Source organism: Prinia subflava, chromosome 21 (genome assembly GCF_021018805.1).
Source record: "Prinia subflava isolate CZ2003 ecotype Zambia chromosome 21, Cam_Psub_1.2, whole genome shotgun sequence".
Taxonomy (NCBI): Eukaryota; Metazoa; Chordata; class Aves; order Passeriformes; family Cisticolidae; genus Prinia; species Prinia subflava.
In genome coordinates this window covers 5,727,490-5,749,357 of record NC_086267.1, presented here as the reverse complement: position 1 = coordinate 5,749,357, position 21,868 = coordinate 5,727,490, and the positions used below count along the sequence as shown (strand labels likewise).

Sequence of the window (21,868 nt, the reverse complement as noted above, 5' to 3'; positions counted from 1 at the left end):
AATCTGGATTAGGGAATGTTTATCTGAGAGAGATTTGATTGACAGAATTTCTGTGAGCAGGCACTTTACTTTTGTAACAATTAACTTTACTCCTGCAATAAACTCAGGTTTAGATTTGACTCCATATTTCTGCACCAGATCTAAGGCTTTGCTTCATGCTTGTGCTTTACCAACATTTGTGTGATTCAGAGGATTTTTCCTCGTGCAAATTCCCACGACACCCCACATCTCTGAAGGTCTGCACGAGTATTTTTAGGAAGAGATAGAGGAGGAGAGACCCCTGAGCTAAACAAATCGACCACAGGTGACAGCTCCCTTCAAACCCAACTCAAAATGCTTTGTGCCTCAGGGATTATCTCCTCATCTCCTTTTGCTCCCTCTAATCCAGTGGGTGATCACATCTGATGACAGCTTTAAAATAATAATCTGAACAAAGCAAGCAATTCCCACGGGAAAGCTCGGGGTGTATGTACTTGTAAAGAAAATGCCACTTTCCCCCCTGTAGAACAAACTGTGAGTATTAACCATCTGGGCAAGCAGTGCTGGAAAGCTCCAGCCTTTTAATCAGAGCTTTGGATTCCATAGCAGGCATTTAATGGGCTGTGGGAGTGTTTGCAGCCAGGTTATGTAAAGGCTGTCAAGAAACCAAGTGGCTGAAAAAGATGGATGGAAGGAATGTGCTGGGAGGAGGAGGCAGAGAGGAGGCTGGATGGTTTAGGGGTTTATAATTTAAACTTTTCACACTGGGCACTCACCCTAAATGCTTTATGGGGTTTGGATCTGCCTTCTAGGGAAACCCAGTGGGAATTCAGGGCACAAATGTGGGAGGGAATAGGCTGAGCAGGGGAGGGGTGTGAGGCAGGGGTCCAGAGGATGAGAACTGACAGGCACAAATGTCAGAAAGTGTTCTCAGGTGGGCACCTTGATGTGCATGGATTTAGGGCATGAGAGGAACCAGCACTCCTGGAGGTGCCTGTCCTTCCCCACACAGAAATTCCCGATTAATTTGCTCCAGGAGCAAAAATGCCCTAAAATTTAACCATTCCTGAGGATAAATCTCATCTCATTGGTGTCTCCAAGGTTAAAAGGTGGGAGAACTGAAGCATTCCTGTCTTCCCATAACAAGAAGTGACAGCTTCTAATTAGAATTCATTAGAGGCAGCCCCGGGGAACTGATGGGACCATTTTTCAGGATGTGTTGTTGAAATTATTTTTCATTTCAAGATGACACGTTGGCTCAGTGCTCTGAGTTCCCTTCCCCAAGCCCACAGATGTCCTTTGAGTCATCTGTGCTGTGCCTAAAACTGAGGCTGTGAGATCCCAGAACCCTTGGCAAACTCTGGGCATGGCCATGATACAAGAGAGGAGGAATAGGGGAGCAAAATGAGGCATAAATATTGGAGTTTTTTGAGTTACAAGGTAAAACTCATTGTCTAGACAAGCATTCCATAGAAGAGAGCTGTAATTACTGAATGTCTGGATATTTTGGCACTTATTTGGTACTTACCTTAAAATATCAGCTCCCAGAGTCAAAGTATTCTGAGAGAAACGCTTCATTCTTTCAAAAAATAATCTTTACTCTGAGAATTTACAGCGCAAAGAACTTCCACCATGTGAACTGTTCCATCTGAGATCCTCTGGCAAAAAAAAATCCCATCTTTGCCTTTTAGTTCCACCTCATCTTTTACAGTTTGGACTGGGAATCCTCCTTGCTTTGAGTGCTGGACCAGTCTGTGATTTGGGTTAGTTTTTAATCAAAAAGCAATAAAAATCGGTTTCAGAGGGATGAAACCAAACAAGAAGGAGCAAGGAGCATATTCTGCTTGGAAAACACATCACAATACACTCAGAGCCTGTGACTCCATTGCCTGTTTGCTTTTACTGCCTTTCCAAGGTTCAGACATTTTTATTAGAGCCAAGGAACATTCCAGCTTCCAAAGGTAATAAAAATCCAGTGTGCCAGAAAACAACAGCAAACAATAGCAAAGGGATTTTTGGTTTGTTGAGGTGCTGCTGAATTTGCTGTTTCTGCCTCTCTCAGGGTTCTAGCAGCACCCCCCTTTTAGGACAGACACCTTGTATTCCAAATTTCCTCCATGGCTTCATGCCCGTGGGGCTCTGGGGGGTTTCATTAATCTTTAATTAAGGATTGTGAACCTCTGCTCACAAACTGAAGGAGCTGGGGCTCTTTTTCTTCCTCTGCATCCTTCAGTCTGGGTGTCAGGGTAAAAGCAGAGATGCCAGGAGGAGACTTAGCACATGGATAAAATGGATAAAGCCTCAGCTGCCCATTCCAAAGAAAAATGAGTGGAAAAAGATGGTTGAACTCCTGCCCAAGGGAGAAAAGCCTGGCAGGACTGATCACAGCCATGTGTATGAGCCTTCCTCACCTTGAGAGTGAAGGAATTTGTCTCTAGGATTTCAATTTCCTCCTATTCCACACGGGCTCTGTTCTGGCTGGAGACAAATTGGGCCACAGAAAGACAGAGAACCTGGCACCAGCATAAAAATATTTCTCCCTCCATGACCACAGAGCTTTATGAAGTCCAATAAGCCAGCAAGGCATATCCTACAGGCTGCAGGACTTTGCTCCCTGGGTTCATCTTGCAAGAATGTATTTCAGAATGTATTTCAGAATGTATTTCAGAAAGTTTGCCTCAGTCCCCATCTGCATCATCCAGGAGTTCCTCACACCATCACCAGGCAGGTGGAGGTGCAGACACTTTCCTTGCTGTGGGTGAAGTGCCATTTGTCACAAAAAGAGCTTTTAAATTGTTGTTAATCAGGCTGGAGCCTGAGCAGGCAGTGCAGTGATGGTGGGAGGAGAAGGCAGCAGCAGCAGCGTGGAGCTGACACACAACACTCAGCAGCAGATCCGTTCTGGTCCCTCCTCCAGGATGTTCTGCTGTGGCACCTCGGGGTGACAGAGGGATGAGAACTCCTCGTGATCTCACCCCAGTGTTTTTCCAGGGAAAGCTTCATGCCTGCACAGGGATCTGTGGGATCAGCCAGCCTCATCTCTTGGACACAGGGCTGCTTTGTCTGACTTCATGCTCTGCAGAGATCCATGACACATCAAGCTGGAAAGATCATTTATGAGCAACTCAAGCTGGCATTTCTACACATGAGGTGTCAGCCAGGGAGATTTCAGTCTGGTTTTTAATACCCCCATAAGCCAAGAGCTTAAGTCATCTCTGCTTTGTCACTGTGTGTTAACTGTAGCCATCGACAGATTTAGGGTGAGATTTTAGACATTGCTTCATCACTGTTGGTTTTAAATAGAACAGACTTTCCTGAACCATGCATTCGGGTTCTGAAAATCCCATTCAGCATTTTTCCTGCACATGGATAATGGGAACACAGTCCTGTCCAAAGGTTTTGCCAGAGAGATGTGGAGCCTGAGGTTCACATCAGTTTTCTGAAGTGATGAGAGGATCTGTGACTATCTGGGAATCTTCCTAAGGTGGATTCAGCAGCCTCCTTCCAGGGATCCATCTCCAGCTGGCAGGAGTGGATGTCTTTAGCAGCAAGACTTTGATAAGGGGAACAACACAAAGCCATAGGACTGGAAATCAGCTCCTGTTCTGTTAAATTACCCTGTCAGAAATTCTCTCTGTGGCCAACAATCAGGCTGACAATAAGCTAATTAAAGAAAGACCTCTAAACACAAAAAGTATCAGATTGACTGAGGAGTTGTTACCAGCCTGTATTTTCCTGTCTGAGCAGCCCAGAAGTCTCGAGGCACATTGTTGATGTGCAATAGATAAAATCTGCAGGAGTGCCTGTGACTCTCAAATCCCGTGGCTGAGGCACAGCAGCCAATTCTCCTGCACAGAAATGCTCCTTGCAGCCAGCCCTGCCTGCAAAGTCAACCTCAAGGAGCTCCAGCTCTGCCTCTTACATAACACTCACTAACAAACCTCGTGGAAAGTCCTCCCAGCCCTCCTTTCTATCATTTAGAGAAGGATAAAAAGCCCCTTTAGGGCAAAGTAATTCAAGCCCCTCTCCTGCAGATGATGGTAGTGCAGGCTTAGTCCTTGGAGTGCATTTAAACACCCTGAGGAGCACTGCACAGGACAATTATGCTGAAATTCCAGCTTGTTCTCTCGGAGACTTTGCCAATTCCCCCCCTCTTCCCCTGCTCCTGGTTTATTTGCCATTGGATGTCCCCCCACAAAGGGATGTCTCACGCTCCTTGCTGGAGTTTGCTCCCTCCAGATTCCCTGTCTGGGGCTGTGGATGGAAAAGAGGGAATGGCAGGGAGGGAATGGCAGTGAGGGAATGGCAGCGAGGGAATGGCAGGGAGGGAATGGCAGCGAGGGAATGACAGCGAGGGAATGGCAGGGAGGGAATGGCAGGGAGGGAATGGCAGGGAGGGAATGGCAGCGAGGGAATGGCAGCGAGGGAATGGCAGGGAGGGAATGGCAGGGAGGGAATGGCAGGGAGGGAATGGCAGGGAGGGAATGGCAGGGAGGGAATGGCAGGGAGGGAATGGCAGGGAGGGAATGGCAGGGAGGGAATGGCAGGGAGGGAATGGCAGGGAGGGAATGGCAGGGAGGGAATGGCAGGGAGGGAATGACTGAGGGAATGGCAGGGAGGGAATGGCAGTAAGGGAATGGCAGGGAGGGAATGGCAGGGAGGGAATGGCAGTAAGGGAATGGCAGGGAGGGAATGACTGAGGGAATGGCAGTGAGGGGATGGCAGCGAGGGAATGACAGCGAGGGAATGGCAGGGAGGGAATGGCAGGGAGGGAATGGCAGGGAGGGAATGGCAGGGAGAGGATGGCAGGGAGGGAATGACTGAGGGAATGACTGAGGGAATGGCAGTGAGGGAATGGCAGGGAGGGAATGGCAGCGAGGGAATGGCAGGGAGGGAATGGCAGGGAGGGAATGGCAGTGAATCCCCTTCCCTGGGCACCACAGGAGTGGAGGGTGCAGCCTTGCAATGTCTCCCTCCTCAGCATTCCTGCAGCAAAATTGGGATGTCTCCCCTGGTGATGCTCCCAGGGCCTGCAGTAGCACCAGGATTTTATCAATTGGGGTTTCAGCAGAAGCCAGTGTTATAAAAATCACCAAACGTGGGCTTGCAAGGGGTTCATCAAGGACTGGGAGGGGTGGGGTTGTTGTGAGAGGGTTTGCTTTTAAAAATTAACCCTGATTTAGGGCAGGACCTGACAAGAATCACAGCACGAGCGCTATTCATAAAATCTTTGTGTGTGGTTGCTGTGTGCAGTTCCACTTTTAAAAATTAACTTTGATTTAGGACAGGACCTGACAAGAATCACAGCATGAGCACTGTTCATAAAATTCTCGTGTGTGCACCACAGACAGGGACCCAATTCCCCAGGAACAAGGCCAAAAATTCATTTACAGCCACACAGGCCTCGACTCAGGTACATGAGTGAGTTGCTTAAATAACCACAGCAAGAAAAAAGAAAAAGGGGATTGGTTTCTTTGTGTACCCTGTGGCTGGGCCCAGGTTCAGGGCTGGTGTAATCCTATTGATTTCAGGATCATTTTGGGATTTTAAAGGCTCTATTCGTGCTGCTCTGCTCCCAGGCTTTCCCACCCATTAGCATTCCAGGGTGGTAGAAACCCATCCCATCGCACAGTGCTGAGAATTTTAAAATAATAAAGAAGCCAAGATGCCTGCTGTCACCACCACCAGCTAATTATAGCAGCATGGACAGGCTTCCCTTGCACAATTCCATATGCTGTGCTCCTCCAGCACAACAAATAAACCAGATTAGAGAGGGAAGGCTGAGAAGACATTTCTGATTTTGAAATCCTCTAACCCCAAAGTCTGAAATAATTGAATGGGAACTTGCCTTTATTTTTTTCCCTTTTTTTTTTTTTTAACATATGTGCTTCTGGGGAAGTGGGCAGAATGCAGGGGCAGAACTTGATATTTAGCAATTTATTATGAGTTTCTTTTCTCAATCAGACTCCTCCACAAAATCTTGGGCTTTAGGCACAGCCACCCCAGAATTCAGCCAGTTTTCCACCTGGTACTGCTGGGACACTCAGCAAAGGCCAAAAGACTGATCCAGTTTTCCTGGATTTTCAGTGATGCTGAGCACTGGAGGGATCCTGCCTCAGATATTGTGTGGAGCAGCCACAGGAGGGGACTCCAAATACCCCTCAAAAAGCAGAACTGCTGGCACAGGGGATTATCCCACACTGGGTCTGTCACCTGCCTGGTCCTGCTCCCCTTAATTCTTCTTTTTGCTACATTTTCCAGTTGTTTTTCAGTGCTAAAAATTGCTGGGAGGGGGGGAATAAAGAGGACTCCCCCTTGGGCTTGGATTCGATTAAGCTGTGGCTCCATTTGCTTCAGAGGAGAGAGACCTAAATGTGGGATTGAATTTCCTCAAAGTTAATTCCCAGAGCTGGGCACTGGAGGGATGTAGGTCACTTTGCTTTGTTCTGAGGCTGAGCTGAGCTATAAATACCATTGGTTTTTCCCTCAAAAGTGGGAGCACACTCATCCTTGCTGCTTTATCCAGGTCATTGCCTCTGAAGGTAACATCAGTGGCTCCTGCTGCCACTTCCAGACTCTGCTTTTAAGGAGATGATTCTCCAAACCAATTTTTTTTTCTATATTAAGCAAAACAGCACTGCAAGACATGCATTTGAGGGGATTATTTCTCTCTACAGGTCCTGAAAACACATTTTGGGCACTGTTTTCCCCTCAATCACCAATATAATTTTATCCCACCAATATATTTTATCTCATGAAACATTCACCTTCAAAGAACATCACCAAGGGAGCAAGTGGCCCAAGTTTTCCACGTGCTGTGTCTGGAAGGTGCAAAATATTAATGATATTTCTTTTCTGGGAGGAAAAAAAGGCAGGTTCACAGGGATAAATCCACATAGCCTGGCTGACCCTGGAGCGGCTTCCATGGCTGACAGAAGGTGCTGAGGGAAGAGTCCGTGAATATTTCTGTGGAACAGCGGCATCCAGTGGGCAAAGAACGATTCCTGCCAAAATCCTTGGAAAACCAGGACAGGGCCACGGAAAAACAGAGGTTTCTCCCCAATATTCAGTGGAGTGCAACTCCAGCCTGCTGCAGTAAACCTAGAAATGCCCAAATTTTCCTTAACATCCAAGCTGAGTTTTTACAGCTGCATTTTGACCCATTGCTTTTTGGGCTGATGCCTGAAAAGGTAACTTTGCAAACAGTCAATTTTATTTTTAATGTTATTTTTATAAAAGAGAGTAGCTTGAACTATTTTTCTTCTTTTAAACAATTTAATTTAATTTTAAATTTTGTTTTTAAAGAGAGATTAGCATGAATTTTAAGTTTTAAAATATTTCATTTTTATTTTTTTTAAGTGAAATTCACTTGGAAAAAAACCCCAACCCGACATAGCTCAGAGCCTGGATGTGTAAGCTCCTGTTGAGAACAAGCACTGGCAAAAATAAGGCTTAAATTATCTCAGTATTTATTGAGTGAGCCCAGAACTCTATGAATGGATCTTGTAGGACAATTGGTGTTGGCTGCACTCACCTGCCTCTAATTCATTTTGATATTTACATTAACATAAATCTGCCTGGCAAAAATCAAGCTGAGGGAGGGAACACCAGATCCACTGATCACATTCCAAAATATCTCCCAGCATTTACTTTTCACCTCCTGGCCTGACGTGAAATGCAGTTGTGTCAGGACCAAGGCAGATAATTCCCTCACTCCACAAATGTTCACATTTCCCCAGCTTGTGTGTTTAGTTGGCCTGGCCAACAGCACTTTTACGCAACACAGAGGACAAGGGACACCGAGTCCTCCTCTGTGGCTTTATCAACTGGCAGTGACAAGCTTGTTTTTGGACAGGTCCTTTGTACCCTGTAGCCATAAAACTCAGGGGAACAGCTGCTGTGCCCTGACACTGTCTCAGGAATTTTCTCTCTTCAGTCTCCATAAGCCCCAGGCCATGCTGCTGCCTCATGTCCTTCCTCCCTCTGCTCTGAGTTCCAGGGCTCTGGCGGTGCTCCTGACGGGCTGGGGTGGCACCAGGGATGGTTTTTGTGACCTTGCTGCCACATTCCTGCTGTGAGTGCAGGGCAGCAGTGCTGGCAAGGCTTTACCTCACTTGACCAGAGTTTTGAAGGTGTCTCTGAGCTCAGCAGGGGCAAAGTCAGTTTGTGTGTCCTGCACCTGACAGGAGAGAGTCACATGAACACTGTCATCGCTATTATCATCACAGACAGCACACAAACTCCTAAATTGCCTCTGAAGGGAATTATAAAAGTAGCAGTCCTATGCTGTAAGGTTCAAGGCCAGGCTGGAAGGAGCAGTCTGGTCTAGTGGAAGGCGTCCCTGTCCCCAAGAGGAGGTTGGAGATTTAAGGTGCCCTCCAACCCAACCTGTTCCATGGCTCAGACTCACATGTGGTGGCACTTTGGCCACCCATGATCTCATTCCAGGCAGAAGGCAGGGGGAGGAGGATTTCAAAGCCCACCTGCTGAACAAAGACACGAATTCCCCTCATGGAATCACACAATAGTTTGGGCTGGAAGGGGGCCTTGAAGATTATCTCGTTCCAGCCCCTGCCATGGGCAGGAACACCTTCCACTGTCCCAGCTTGCTGCAAAGTCCTTGAACGCTCCCAGGGATGTCTGACCTCCACCTTCCCTGAGCGACCTCACCCCTTCACATCGCAGAATTTCCCCCTGGATAATCCAAACCCGCTCCTTCAACACCTGACCCCGCCAAACCAAGCACTTGCTGGACTGAGAGATCCCAAAAACCCCAAACCCTTCACCCCCGAGCATCCCTCCCGCCTCCTCCGCATCCCCTCCCGCGGGCTGCGCGGCCGCTCCGCCGGGGCAAAGCGGACACAGCCCCGAACCTTTCCCCTCACCCCCGAGCCGGGCCGGGCCTGGAGCTCCCCTCAGCTCCCCGCGGGCTCCCCGCGGGCTCCCGGGAGTTGTAGTCGGAGCGCCCGGAGCGGAACTACGGCTCCCGGCTGCCCGCGGGAGCGCAGGCGGGGCGGCCTCGGGGCCGAGCTGCGGCTGCGGCAGCAGCACCGCGGGGACGCGGCGGACACGGCCGGGCTCCGGGGACACGGCCCGGGCTCCGGGGAGGGGGGGATTTGCCACAGCCACACCGACAGGTAGCGGGATAAAGGCGGATCCCAGCCGCGGCGCCCAGGCGAGCCCCTCACCCGCGTTCTCCGCCCGCCCGGGCGCGGCTGTGGGGATGGAGGAGGGACGGCGGCGAGCGCAGCGCCGGGGTTGTGGCTCCGGGGATCCTCGGCTCTGCCTTGGCGCTGAGGTACGTGCCTGCCTTTGCCCGGGTTTTTCCCCTCAGGATGGGGCAGCTGGAAGTGGCCGCGGTGGTTCTGGTAGCTTTAGCCGGGGTGGTTCTGCCCCCGTTATGGGGGTGATTCTGGCCCCTTTGTGAGGGTGGTTCTGGCCTCTCTATGAGGGTGGTTCTGGCCCCTTTAAACCGGGATTGGGGCCGCTTTAGCCGGGGTGATTCTGGCCCTTTACTGGGGTGATTCTGGCCCCTTTACCGGGGTAGTTCTGGCCCCTTCAGCCGGGATTGAGGCCGCTTTAGCCGGGGTAATTTTGCCCGCTTTAGCCGGGGTGGTTCTGGCCCTTTCAGCCGGGATTGAAGCCGATTTAGCCGGGGCGGTTCTGGCCCCCTCAGCCGGGGCGGTTCTGGCCCCCTCAACCGGGATTGTGGCCGCTTTTAGCCCGGGTGGTTCTGGCCCCTTCAACCAGGATTGAGGCCGATTTAACCGGGGTAATTCTGCCCGCTTTAGCCCGGGTGGTTCTGCCCGCTTTAGCCGGGGTAGTTCTAGCCCTTCAGCCGGGATTGAGGCCGATTTAGCCCGGGTGGTTCTGGCCCCTTCAGCCGGGATTGAGGCCGCTTTAGCCCGGGTGGTTCTGGCCCCTTCAGCCGGGATTGAGGCCGCTTTAGCCCGGGTGGTTCTGGCCCCTTCAGCCGGGGTGGTTCCGGCACCTTTAGCCGGGATTGCGGCCGCGCCCGCCCGCTGCTGCTGCTCCAGCTCCATTCGTGTTTTCCTGGCTCCTCGGAGGGTTGAACACCCGTCCTGTTCCCCAACAGGTACTGCAGGTAAGGCCCGGCTGGCTGAGCTGGGGGCGGTCATTCCTGCCGGGATTGTCCCTGGAGCGTGTGGGGAAGGAAGCTCGGAGCTGAAGGCACATGTGGCTTTTTCTCTCCTGTTTTTGTGTATTTCCAGTCTGCCTGAATGGAGGCAGAAAGGGCCAGAGTAAACCCACAGAAGTTGGTGCATCTGCACTGGAAGCACTGAAGGTGTTTGCTCTCATTTCACTGCCTGTGCTCTGCTGCCGAATTAACTTTCTGAATGTCACAAATTCCGATTTCTACCTCACTGAGAAGCAAGGGAGCCCTGGCTCACCTTCATGGAGGTCACTTGAGCTTGGCTTTACTGCTGAACCTTCTTTCTTTTTGGCTGAGAGCCTCATGACATCCTCTGCACTTCTCTGTTGCTATAGGAGGAGTGTATGTGGCTCAAATGAGATACCATTTTATTTCTCCTCTGTTTGGTGACTCCGTGGTTTCCTGAAACTGCTTGCTATGAAGAATGATGCAGTTGTTCATCCTTCTAGGACCTTCCTCTGCGCTTGATTACCTGTTGAATTTTTCATTCATGGTTTCAGGGTCTGGAGGAGTGAATTGTCAAGGGATGCAGCTGCTGTAAATAACCCACATCCCACATTTTTGTGGTGGGAACGATGCTGTGTGACAAGCAGATAATGGAGATGAGAAAGGGGAAGCTTCCACAGAGCTGGAGAGGTTCTTGCCCTGTTTTGAGCTGTGCTTTCTGCTCTGAGTTGTAGGTTTGTGTCTGGAGCAGGTGACATCTTTTGGGCACATGGTGGTTCCTTTAAAAAGTTCTTTTTTAACTTATTGGGCAGTAATTTGGTATCTGATACAGACTCTGTAGTCTCAGCTCTACCACTGGTGCATCCTCAGTACCTTATGCCTGTTTTTCAGTCTGATTTAATGTGTGGTGGAAGGGCAGGAGTTTCTTTAAGGTGCCTGCAGCATTATTAACAAAGAGCTTCCCAGCTGTCATTTAACAGCATCACCACAGGCTCTGTTTTACTGAAGAGTTATTCCCTTTTTAGGTTTCACAAAGGTGAATGTGTTTTCCCATCCCTTCCTCTTTGCACAGCGCAGCTCTGTGAGTCACTGCCATGAGAAGGAGCTTCATATTTGTGTGATATTTGGCTCGGCACAATTCTCTGCTTGTTCTGATATTGCTGTATGGCATCATATGTTTTGACATTTATTTTGAGTGCATGTTTGGAGCTCTGTGGCTGCGAAAATCCTGTGCCAGATTCGTGTCTGAAGAATCTGTTATTCTCCTGCTTTGGTCTGCAATGGCCACTGCTGGGATTGTTTGGAAAAACTGGGATATCTTTTCCACCAAAACTTTGTCGAATGTCTGGGAAACTGCAGAAACCTGTGGGAGTGCTGTAAGTGTGGTGGTTGCAGTTGTCTCCTTCCCTTTTTCTTGAGAAGGGGTATGCCCGTGGCATTTTAAGCTGCCTTGATGTAGAAGTGGGTGGCTCCAGGAGCACAGAACTCTCAGAGCTGTGGCTGCTGCCTCAGAAACGAGCTCCTCTCCTGCCTTGTGTTTGTGTGTTTGATTTTGTTGCTCGCACAGGCTGGTCCTGGTGCTTTCTCTGGAGTTGAAGGCTTTCTCCAACCTAGTTCAGCTCTCTGAGGTCGCCTTGTCCCTGCCTGTTCCCATCAAATCTGTTTGCCTTGCTCATCATCTCTGCTCCAGAAGTGCTCCTGGGCTCTGGCAGCATTCAGGGCTGTGCTGAATGTGACCGTGGCACTCACAGCAGCTCTGCTCCTGCCCTTTCCCTTCAGAATGGAGAGTCCTGTTCGAGTTCTGGTTGTTTTTCTAATTCATGGCTTGTCAAGGACATTTTTGGAGGGGCCAGAATTGTAATACAGTGTTCTCAGAAGGAGAGCAGCACACCCTCCATGCTCTCTCCCTGGAAGCTCTGATGGGGGAGAGATCGTGGAATTCCCCTTAAACAAAGAGAAAGTGGAGGCTGTTGTTTCTTGGGAGACTTGCAGAACTTAAATATTTCTTTTCCCTTTGTACTGGTGTTTGAAATTTCCAAGGACACAGAAAAAAAATCTTGCAGCATTTAGACTGGAATATGGAATCAGTGAAGTTACATTGATGTGCTGGCAGGATATTCAGTAGATTGATCTTAGACCTTGAGCCACATTCCCTGATGGAATCTCAAGGGAATTTGGGATGCATCCTGGATCAGGGGTTGAAACTTCCTTCTTTTCCTGTGACCAGGCCGTGGAGAACAGAACCTGGGATTGGCATGTGTGAGCTTTGTTCTGGGTCTGCCACCAATCCCGTGTCCCTAGGGCTCCATTTCCCATCTGCAGAGTGCTCTTGGATTCTCCAGAGTCCCCAGGGCACAAAGAAAACATCTGGACTTGTCAAATGCACAGACCTGGAGGTGAATTGATGGACGTGCTGACCCTCAAACCTTGGTTGAGCAAGGAAGGCGAGAGCTCCTCACTTTTTTCTGCTCCCATATGCCTGCCTGGCCAAAAGCATGTCAGGAGAAATTAGATTTAAACCTTCTGATCTGCTCTCAGAGCACAGAAAGGGCAAGTTGCAGGCTGGAAGCAGGCAGGAGTGCAGTGCTGACCGTTCTGGAAGCCTGCAGGGGAATCTCAAGTTGGTAGGATGAGCTATCAGGGCTCATCAGGGATCCAGCAGGTTTTATGCTCCAGCTCCCTCCGTGCCAGGCTGAAGGAGCTGCTTTTGGTTTGGGAAAATTAGAGGGGGAGGAAAAATTGTTTTTCTAACTCAGAGGATTTGTTAATCCCTTTGTACCACCAGAGCTGAGGGTCCCAGAATCTGAATACCCATGAGCAGCACAGCTCTGTTTCCTCAGCCCCACTCTTCAGCCACCTCTCAGGACATCAGAGTTAATTCCTCTTGATTTTTTCACTCCTGAAGAGTTTAATTCCTAAATCAGAATTTTGATTTTTGAATGACTTTTGGGGACACTTACTGACTTTATGGCTAGGCAAGGCAATCATGTCATTAGATTGGGGTTTTATGAACTTTTAAGTGTTTGAACTCAGACTTTAGTGGTAAATAGGAGTTGATAGCTGGTGTGAGGGAGATGCAGACCTGAGCTTTACCAGTGCTCCACACCATCAGCTCTGGGCCAGATGGTCTTGCCTCTGAGAAATATATTAGAGCAATGTCAAGGAAGAGCACAGTTGAAATCCGCTGCCAAGACAGATTTCTCACTGTTGGAATATGTTTCTGTCTCATCCTCTATTTCTAGATGATTGAAAATAGTTCTGGAAGGGATTTTGCTGAGGCCACCTAGTCCATCCTTTTCCACAAGGCATGATAAAGTACACTGAAACCCTTCCTGATGGGTCTGTTAAGCTTGATCTTTAGGCAGTGGAGATATTCCAGCTGCCCTGGGTGGGTTGTATTTGACTTTATTAATTTTTTTTTAATATTGTGGGTTTTTTCTGTTCTGGGCACAGAAACAAGGGATGCAGGTGGTTCATTATTGACCTCGTAGTGCCAAGGGCCAGAAAAGTGATGGTGATTCCTGGCAGGAGATGGAAGGAATCACTCAATGCAATAATACTGAGCTTTTATTTCATTTCCACAGAGATCTTCCATGGAAAAGTTAAAATACCATCCTCCCATTTTTTTCTATGCAAAGACCTTCATTCAAACTTAGCAAATAATTGCTTTTTTTTTTCCCTTAAACAACATTACCTAGTGGTTGTGTGTGTGGGCAGGGAGTATTTGTTTTTACTGTAAAGCAACGTAAATTTAACTCAGAGATCTGCTATTGAGGAAAAAGTGGATTCTCATCAGCTGCTGAGCTTTTTCAAGGCTCCAGGCTCAAATCTGCAAACTGTCGGCTCCAATTAAAGCAAATGGCTGGAACTGTTTTTTCTCCCTCCTGGAAAGAACACAGTTCATCAAAAGCCAGAAGGAAATTTCATCGGGCTCATGAGCAATTATCTCATGGGATGTAATAAGAGAGATCCACGAGATGCCCTGTGTGAACTTCCACTTGTAATCACTTTTAATTCTCCACTGGGCACACGAGCACTGATCTCAGCAAAAAAAAAAAAGCCTGAAGTTTTCCTGTGGAGTAGAAGCTGGTAGAGGGAACTCGTGCTTTTGTAGGGTTTGATTGATGTTGACGTAGAAATGGGAATTTTGAGCATCCCTGAGCTGGCAGGAGATATTTCACCTTCCTGTGTGGGGTGGGCAGGCAGCTCCCTTTCACCCCAGTGGGACAGGGAGCACGACTGGAAGGGTAAATTTAAGGAATTCCTCAGGTTCAAGGATTGCTTGGGAAGCCAAAGAGACTCCAAACATTCCCCTTTCCTTTTTCTTCCTCCAGTTTTTATTTCTGAGCCCCTGTGGTCACTCAGGGTCAGCTGCTCCCTCCCAAATTTCCTGTGCACCCTCAGCCTCAGTGGGAAAACCAGAAAAGGCTTTGACTGTTCAGCTCCAGCTCAAACCCCCTGTGCTGTTTGGTCACAAAACCAGAGCAGGAGATGAAATGAATCCCAGCCAAACCCAGTACCCTGTGGTGTGCCACAGCTTCTGGTGGTGCCAGCCTGTGCCAGCTGTTTGTTTGTGGTTTATGCTGGTGTTTCCTAAAGGTGGTGTTTGCATTTCAGGGCTTTAAAGCAAATATTGACCATTGTGCAATCCAAGTTCATGTCATGGTTTAGTCCTGCAGTTAGCACAGAGCTGATTCATGGAAAACATTGTGCTGTGTCTTTGCTCCTGGGTGATCACTGTCACTTTCTGTTTAATTAATTTTGTTTCTCAGTGCTGACAAAAAGCCCTTTTTGGTGCACAGCTCTCAGTGACAAAGCCAGCCTGGATTTTGTGCAGATGTGTGTTATGTTTTTGGAGCGGGTTCACTTTTCTGTGCCTGTGGTCATCACAGGGGGATGAAATTTGAGTTAAAGTGAAGGTTCAAGGCCAGCTCAGTTCAGTTTTTGTGTCCACTGCAGCTTTTGGCTCCTGCCATACTCACACACAACCCAAAATTTAAGATGTGTAACTTCTTTCTAACTTCTTCCACCTTTAACTGGAAGGTCATTTATTTAGATCATTTATTTTGAGGTTGATGTCCATTTTTTAGGAAACCAGAATGCTGGAATGAAGAGTTTCCACATAGCTACTGCTCCTGAATATTAATAAATTTGCTGGTGCTTCCTTTAGACCTGCATCCTTTAACAAGGTGAAGGAACAGATGGAAAAGCAGAATGAGAGCCACTCAAATAATGCTGAAAGGGAAAGGAACAACTCAGTGCCAGCACACAACCGGCGTAAAATGGAATGTAAAATTCACTTTGGGCAAAACAGATCAATGGGCTGGCATTTGGAAAGGCCAAGTGTTGATTGCAGAGATAAAATGCTAGGTGGGGACTCAGAGCCTGGCTGGTTATTTTTAGCATTTCATCCCTGTGTTTCAGGATGTGCCTGTGCCTGCTCTCATGCTGGAATGACAAGATATTAATCCCTGAGCAAAGGCTTATTAATCACCTGCTTTATTCTGTTTATGTAATACAGTTAAATATACTCCGGGAGCACGTGAGGTTTGGGCCCTGGAAATGATTTTGGCAGCTGCCCCATATCTGATTTTTTGATTTCAGCTCAGACTGATTTATCAGTAAAATGGCTTCGTTTATCTGCTGTTGGTATTTAAACCACAAAAGCAGCATCTGCTCCTCTCTGCCTCCCTCCCCTGTGCCAGCGATGGCATTTTGCAAAATTTTAGACTAAACAAAATTCCTGACTGCACAAGGAGAAGGGAAGAAAAGTGTCATTGAGGCCTTGTGGCTTTGCAGGAGAATCTCACGGAATTCCAGACTGGTTTGGGTTGGAGGGGACATTAAATCCTATTTCCACCACCCCAGGTTGCTCCAAGCCCTGTCCTGGCCTTGGACACTTCCAGGGATGAGGCAGCCACAGCTTCTCTGCTGCAAGGCACTGTCCATGTGGTGATGGGTCAAAAATATTAATTTCCTGTGTGTTTTGCTGGTTTTCTGCTCTGTTTTCATCTAATAGCAACTATATTTGTGTGAATTTAAGGTTTTTGGTGTGAATGCTAACTTCAGTAATGAATTTAGCAGCTGTAAGCCTTGAGCAGAGGTATTTGATCCTAGTTGTCTGTTATTAAACAACACAAAATTAATTATTTCTGGTTTGCAGGTAGGAAAACGGGTAGAGAACAATACTTGATGATGCAGGTGAGCTCTGGGCAGTCACTGAACTGTGAAATTTGTGTCAGGAAAGGGGGAAAACTCTGCTGAGCTTTATTTCTGTAGGGAAATGCTCACAGGAGCAGTGGAGAAAGTGGTACTGCTAAAAACCAGCAGTTTTAAAGTCAATATGAGTTGCCTTAGTTCAGCCCTTACACCAAAATTGTGTCTTGATGTGAGGATATGCAAAATGAAGGCTTTACAGTGGTGGGAACTGATCAATCTGCACTTTTAATGGCTTAATAAGACTTTATTTAATGGCACTGGAAGAGTCAAAGAGAATGAAAAGAGTGAGAAAAGGGCAATGATGTTATTTTCAGAATGTGCAGGGTAATGCTGGCTGCTTTGGGGGCTGATCAGTTGGGGAAGTTGGGAATTTTGGGGAAATGTCTGATTTTCAGTAGCCTGAGGAAGCAACCCCTGCATGGGCAAATCTCTCTAAACTGGAGCAATTCACCTCAGAATTCAAGCTGCAAAATGTGTGTAAAGGGAAGAAAAAAAGCTGCTTTGTTTTTTCTTTTAAACATCTCCTCTGTTTACCATGCTGTTCAAATAATGTGATCACCAGGTTCCAGGCACTGGGTTCTGGGTTCTGTTTGCTGTGGGGCTGTGGGGCCAGACCAGCAGCAAACTTTGCTTCCCACAAGGTGGAAATTGGCCTGTCACAGTTGAATATTGGCAGAAAGTTGCCACTGTTATTGCAGCTAAAATGCTGTGGGCTGAAAACTGGAGTGTTTCCCTTTTTTTTTTAGTTTTAGTGGGATTTCCTAAAACTGAGAGATTACATCTAGGCTGCTCTTTCCTTTGTCACAGGAGGCAAGGTCAGAATGTTTAGATGAGGATTCAGGAATCTGCTTTTCTTATAATGGATTATTTGTTCATGATTATTGAAATTCCCATGGGAAGCTGATGTTTTCTCTGCGAATCATTTCTGGCAGCTCTACCTGTCCTTCCCTGGAATAATTACAGCCCAGGCTGCATCAAGGGAGGAGTATTTGCTTCAGTGAGTGGAACATTTCCACTTAGGAAGTCAATAATGCTGCTCTGGCAAGGCTCAGACCACAAGAGCGCCGTAATTCATCTCGTACAGGTTTTGAACAGCTCTTTCCTCCTGTCCTGCACCTCCCCTGCGGAGGAGCTGGGAGTGCAGGAGGCACTGGGTGCCTTCCTGTGTGGAAAATTCAATATTCACATCCTCAGATCAGCCAGCAAGGGGCTGCTGGTGGTTTTTGCAGCACTGGCAGCTCCTTTAAAAGCGTTCAGCATCACAGGAGTGCAGCTGAGCTCCAGCAGCATCCAGGATTTGTGGGAAGGTGCCCAGGGAAAGTGTGGGGTTGCCTTTCTGGGACACAGGGTTTGTTTTGCTGTCGGGATTCTCTGCTGGGCACCCGTCAGGATGTGGCAGTGCCACCCTGCTCTGCCCTTTTCAGGTGGGGAGGGATTATCCTCCTTTCTGCTGTAGGGATTTACGCTTTCTGGGTTTGTGGGACAGCCTGGAATGTTCTTTGATCAGTGCTGGAACTGGCACTGTTTTCCTCGGAGTACTCAGAGTTTTAAGCCTGTGGTGGTTCATTCATTCCTGGGGAGAGGAGGAAGGCTCAGTGAAATGGCAGAAAATTCTTAAGGCTGGGACTTGACCCTCTATCCCCATCCAGTACCCTGTGGAATTTGTTGCTTCCTTCCCTAAGCATGGAATTCCTTTTCCCACTGTTAGTACCCAGCCCCAGTTCCCTTGGATGAAACAGGAAGGGGTGGTGGTGGTTCTTTTTCAGGGAAAAGCCCTGTAACAATAATTGAATCGTGCTTTATTTTGCATTGTTGGATGTTCCCATTTGTTTTCTCTGCTTGACTGCCTTGACTGATTCATAGCAGCCTTTAAAAAAAGCAGTTCTACCTCTTAGTTGAAGCAATAAATAGTCCAGTTTATTCATCTCTGATCTGGAAAAAGGGGGAGAACCTCACTAGGCTCCAAAAAGGATCTTCTTTGATAATTCCTTCTCTCATAAAGCCAGTAAACACTGGTGCACCTTCAGCTCAGCAATGTTACATCCACCTCCACAAAAAAACAAATGAAAGAGTCGCCCAGGGCGACTTCCAGTGATGATTGGAAGGGAGGATGATGTGAGGTTCACAAGGACAGCTGGGTTTGATGCTGTTCTCGTGTGACAGGGGTTTGGATGTCACAGCAGTGAGGAGAGGGAGAGGCAGAACTGAGCAGAAATCAGGCTGGAAATGTGATTTTGCATCAAACGACTCCTCCATGCATTCAAAAGGGGATGTTTGGCTGGAGGATGGGTTTATTTTTAGGGTTTGGTGGTTTCAGTTGCTTTTATTGGTGGGTGGGAGCGTTGAGAGCACACGGCAGGGCCCAGAGCTGCTGCTGCTGCTGGGGCTGAGCACATCCCCTCAGCTGGACCAGCTCCTCACCCTCTGTGTCCTGGCACTTGTGCCATCTGCATCATCCACCCCTTGGCATCCTCTTGGGCCTTTTTTTTCAATTTTTGAGAAAATGTGGATGTTATGGATAGCTCAGGAGGAAGAGGGAGACCCGGGGATGCCCGAGGATGCTACAGGAGATTTTTCCAGGCTCTGCGTATTGAAAGCCACATTCCTCTTCTCTGTCTTGTAAAGAGAGAAACAAGCATTTGAGAATCTGCTTGATTTAAGAAGCTGATTTAATTCAGAATTGAGGATGTGCTGCATCTGTGTGGTGTTCACCTCATTTAACCATTGTCATGGCAACAGTTGGGAAGGCTGTCCCTGTCTCACTGATCCCAGCACTAAATCTGCCGGGATTATTGCAGGTTGAGCAACAGCCCTTCCCTGTTCCTGCTGTAGCCCATGGATAAATAACAGGAAAAGACTGAAATTAATCTGACACTGGTCATGTTTTTGAAAAACTGCTGTTGCTTGGGGAGAACAGACAAATGCTTCTTTCAAGTTTTAAAACTTCCTGTATCCTCAAATCAAAACCAAAACTGACTTGAAGGGCAAGTGAAACTCAGCAGTGCTGTATTAAGAAAAGGTGCATGTGAGGAGACTTCCTGAAAAATAGACTGAGATTGACTTTTATCGCTAAAATCCTGCTGCTGGTGTTTTCTTGGTAATTTCTTTCCATTTTATTTACTGTGCTTGCTTGTTTCTGCTGCTGTTGTGTCTCTGGTGGCTCTTGTGCTTATTCTTGAATTTGGAATCAAGGGCTGGTACTGGGATTTTGTAGATTCCTTGCCCAGTTCTCTTCCCTCATGCACAACTCTCTGGAACAAGTTTTTGGATATTATTGCAGATGCTGATGAGCCTTGGAAGCCTGGTTAGTTTTTATATCCTTCCCATCAGTGCTTAAGCTGTGAGAATCCCAGTTCTGAATAAAATAGATATTTATCTCCTCAGCAGGTCAGGCTTTTTCTGCAGCCAGATCATGCTGGGGGGAAATGTGATGTGTGGAGTGGTATCCCCTGAATTCCTGCTGTATTTCCAAAGGAAATGTGATGTGGGATCCCCTGAACTCCTGCTGTATTTCCATGGGAAATGTGATGTGTGGGGTGGCACCCCTGAATTCCTGCTGTATTTCCAAGGGAAATGTGATGTGGCACCCTTGAACTCCTGCTGTATTTCCAAGGGAAATGTGATGTGGGATCCCCTGAACTCCTGCTGTATTTCCAAGGGAAATGTGATGTGGCATCCCCTGAACTCCTGTTGTATTTCCAAGGGAAAAGTGATGTGGAATCCCCTGAATTCCTGATGAATTTCCAGGGGAAATGTGTTGCATAGAATGGCATCCCCTGAATTCCTGCTATATTTCGAAGGGAAATATGATGTGGCATCCCCTGAATTCGTGCTGTATTTCCAAGGGAAATGTGATGTGGGATCCCCTGAATTCGTGCTGTATTTCCAAGGGAAATGTGATGTGGGATCCCCTGAATTCGTGCTGTATTTCCAAGGGAAATGTGATGTGGGATCCCCTGAATTCGTGCTGTATTTCCAAGGGAAATGTGATGTGGGATCCCCTGAATTCCTGCTGTATTTCCAAGGGAAATATGATGTGGGATCCCCTGAATTCGTGCTGTATTTCCAAGGGAAATGTGATGTGGGATCCCCTGAATTCGTGCTGTATTTCCAAGGGAAATGTGATGTGGCACCCCTGAACTCCTGCTGTATTTCCAAGGGAAATGTGATGTGGGATCCCCTGAATTCCTGCTGTATTTCCAAGGGAAATGTGATGTGGGATCCCCTGAATTCCCGCTGTATTTCCAAAGGAAATGTGATGTGGAATCCCCTGAACTCCCGCTGTATTTCCAGGGGAAATGTGATGTGTGGGGTGACATCCCTGAACTCCCGCTGTATTTCCAGGTGTGCTGACCATGCTGCCCACGCCAGCGCCGCCGGTGATCCCGCCCGTCTCCGAGACCCCTGTGGAGGAGGAGCAGTTTTAGGGTTTGCAGCGCAGCTCCATGGACCCGGAGCCCCATGCCAGCATGCAGGTGGGGATGCGGGTAGTCCGTGGAGTGGACTGGAAGTGGGGCAGCCAGGACAGCGGCGAGGGCAACGTGGGCACCGTGGTGGAGATCGGCCGGACGGGCAGCCCCACCACGCCGGACAAGACCGTGGTGGTGCAGTGGGACCAGGGCAACAGAACCAACTACCGCACGGGCTTCCAGGGGGCTTACGACCTGCTGCTCTATGACAACGCCCAGATAGGTGAGCACTGCAGGGCACGGCCACCTCCTGGCCCTGCTCACACCTGTCCTGTGTGCCAGCCTTTGGCTCCTGCCTGCAGAGCGTGACCGGGGCATTCCTGTTTGCTTCTGTGCAAAGGCGCTGCTTGAGCATGGCCTGGGCAAGGGCACAGCCAGTGGCACAGCCACTTCCTACTCGTGTCCCCTGTGCTGGGACAGCCTTTGGCACTACCTGTCCATGGCCAGGACATTCCTGCTTCCCTCTGTGCAGGCCCAGCAGGGCCTGGGCAAGGGCACCATCACCTCCTGCTCAGTTCCTTTGTGCTGGGACAGCCTTTGGTACTGCCTGTCCATGGCCAGGACATTCCTGTTTGCCTCTGTGTAAAGGCTCTGCTTGAGAATGGCCTGGGCAAGGGCACCATCACCTCCTGCTCAGTTCCTTTGTGCTGGGACACCTTTGACACCACCTGTCCATGGCCAGGACATTCCTGTTTGTCTCTGTGCAAAGGTGCTGCTTGAGCATGGCCTGGGCAAGGGCACAGCCAGTGGCACAGCCACCTCCTGCCCATGTCCCTGGTGCTGGGACAGCCTTTGACACCACATGTCTGCATCCAGGACATTCCTGTTTGCCTCTGTGCAAAGGCTCTGCTCGAGCAGGGCCTGGACAAGGGCACCATCACCTCCTGCCCATGTCCCTTGTGCTGGGACAGCCTTTAACACCACTTGTCCGTGTCCAGGACATTCCTATTTCCCTCTGTGGAGGCCCAGCAGGGCCTGGACAAGGGCACCATCACCTCCTGCTCAGTTCCTTTGTGCTGGGACAGCCTTTGACACCACATGTCTATGGCCAGGGCATTCCTGTTCCCCTCTGTGCAAAGGC

At 48.5% G+C, this 21,868-nt stretch overlaps 1 protein-coding gene and 1 long non-coding RNA gene across 4 annotated transcripts in view; one reads left to right on the top strand and one right to left on the bottom strand.

Moving 5' to 3' along the window:
• Nucleotides 1–5,714: 5,714 nt before the first annotated feature.
• On the bottom strand, nt 5,715–8,939 carry LOC134560885 (uncharacterized). The gene is made up of 2 exons (XR_010082816.1): nt 8,865–8,939; nt 5,715–8,158 (listed from the first exon to the last, which is right to left on the bottom strand). It is a non-coding gene; the product is annotated as an uncharacterized LOC134560885 (long non-coding RNA).
• A 90-nt stretch (nt 8,940–9,029) lies between these two features.
• Nucleotides 9,030–21,868, top strand: part of MIB2 (MIB E3 ubiquitin protein ligase 2) — a 46,167-nt gene continuing 33,328 nt past the window's right edge. For 2 of the 3 annotated variants that reach the window (XM_063417313.1, XM_063417311.1), the window contains exons 1-2: nt 9,030–9,277; nt 20,663–21,010. In XM_063417313.1, the coding sequence (XP_063273383.1) occupies nt 20,764–21,010 (247 nt within the window). In that variant the 5' untranslated portion in view covers nt 9,030–9,277; nt 20,663–20,763. Of the gene's footprint in view, nt 9,278–9,840; nt 10,085–20,662; nt 21,011–21,868 lie in introns of those variants that run through there. The other variant, XM_063417312.1, reaches the window with a different exon arrangement.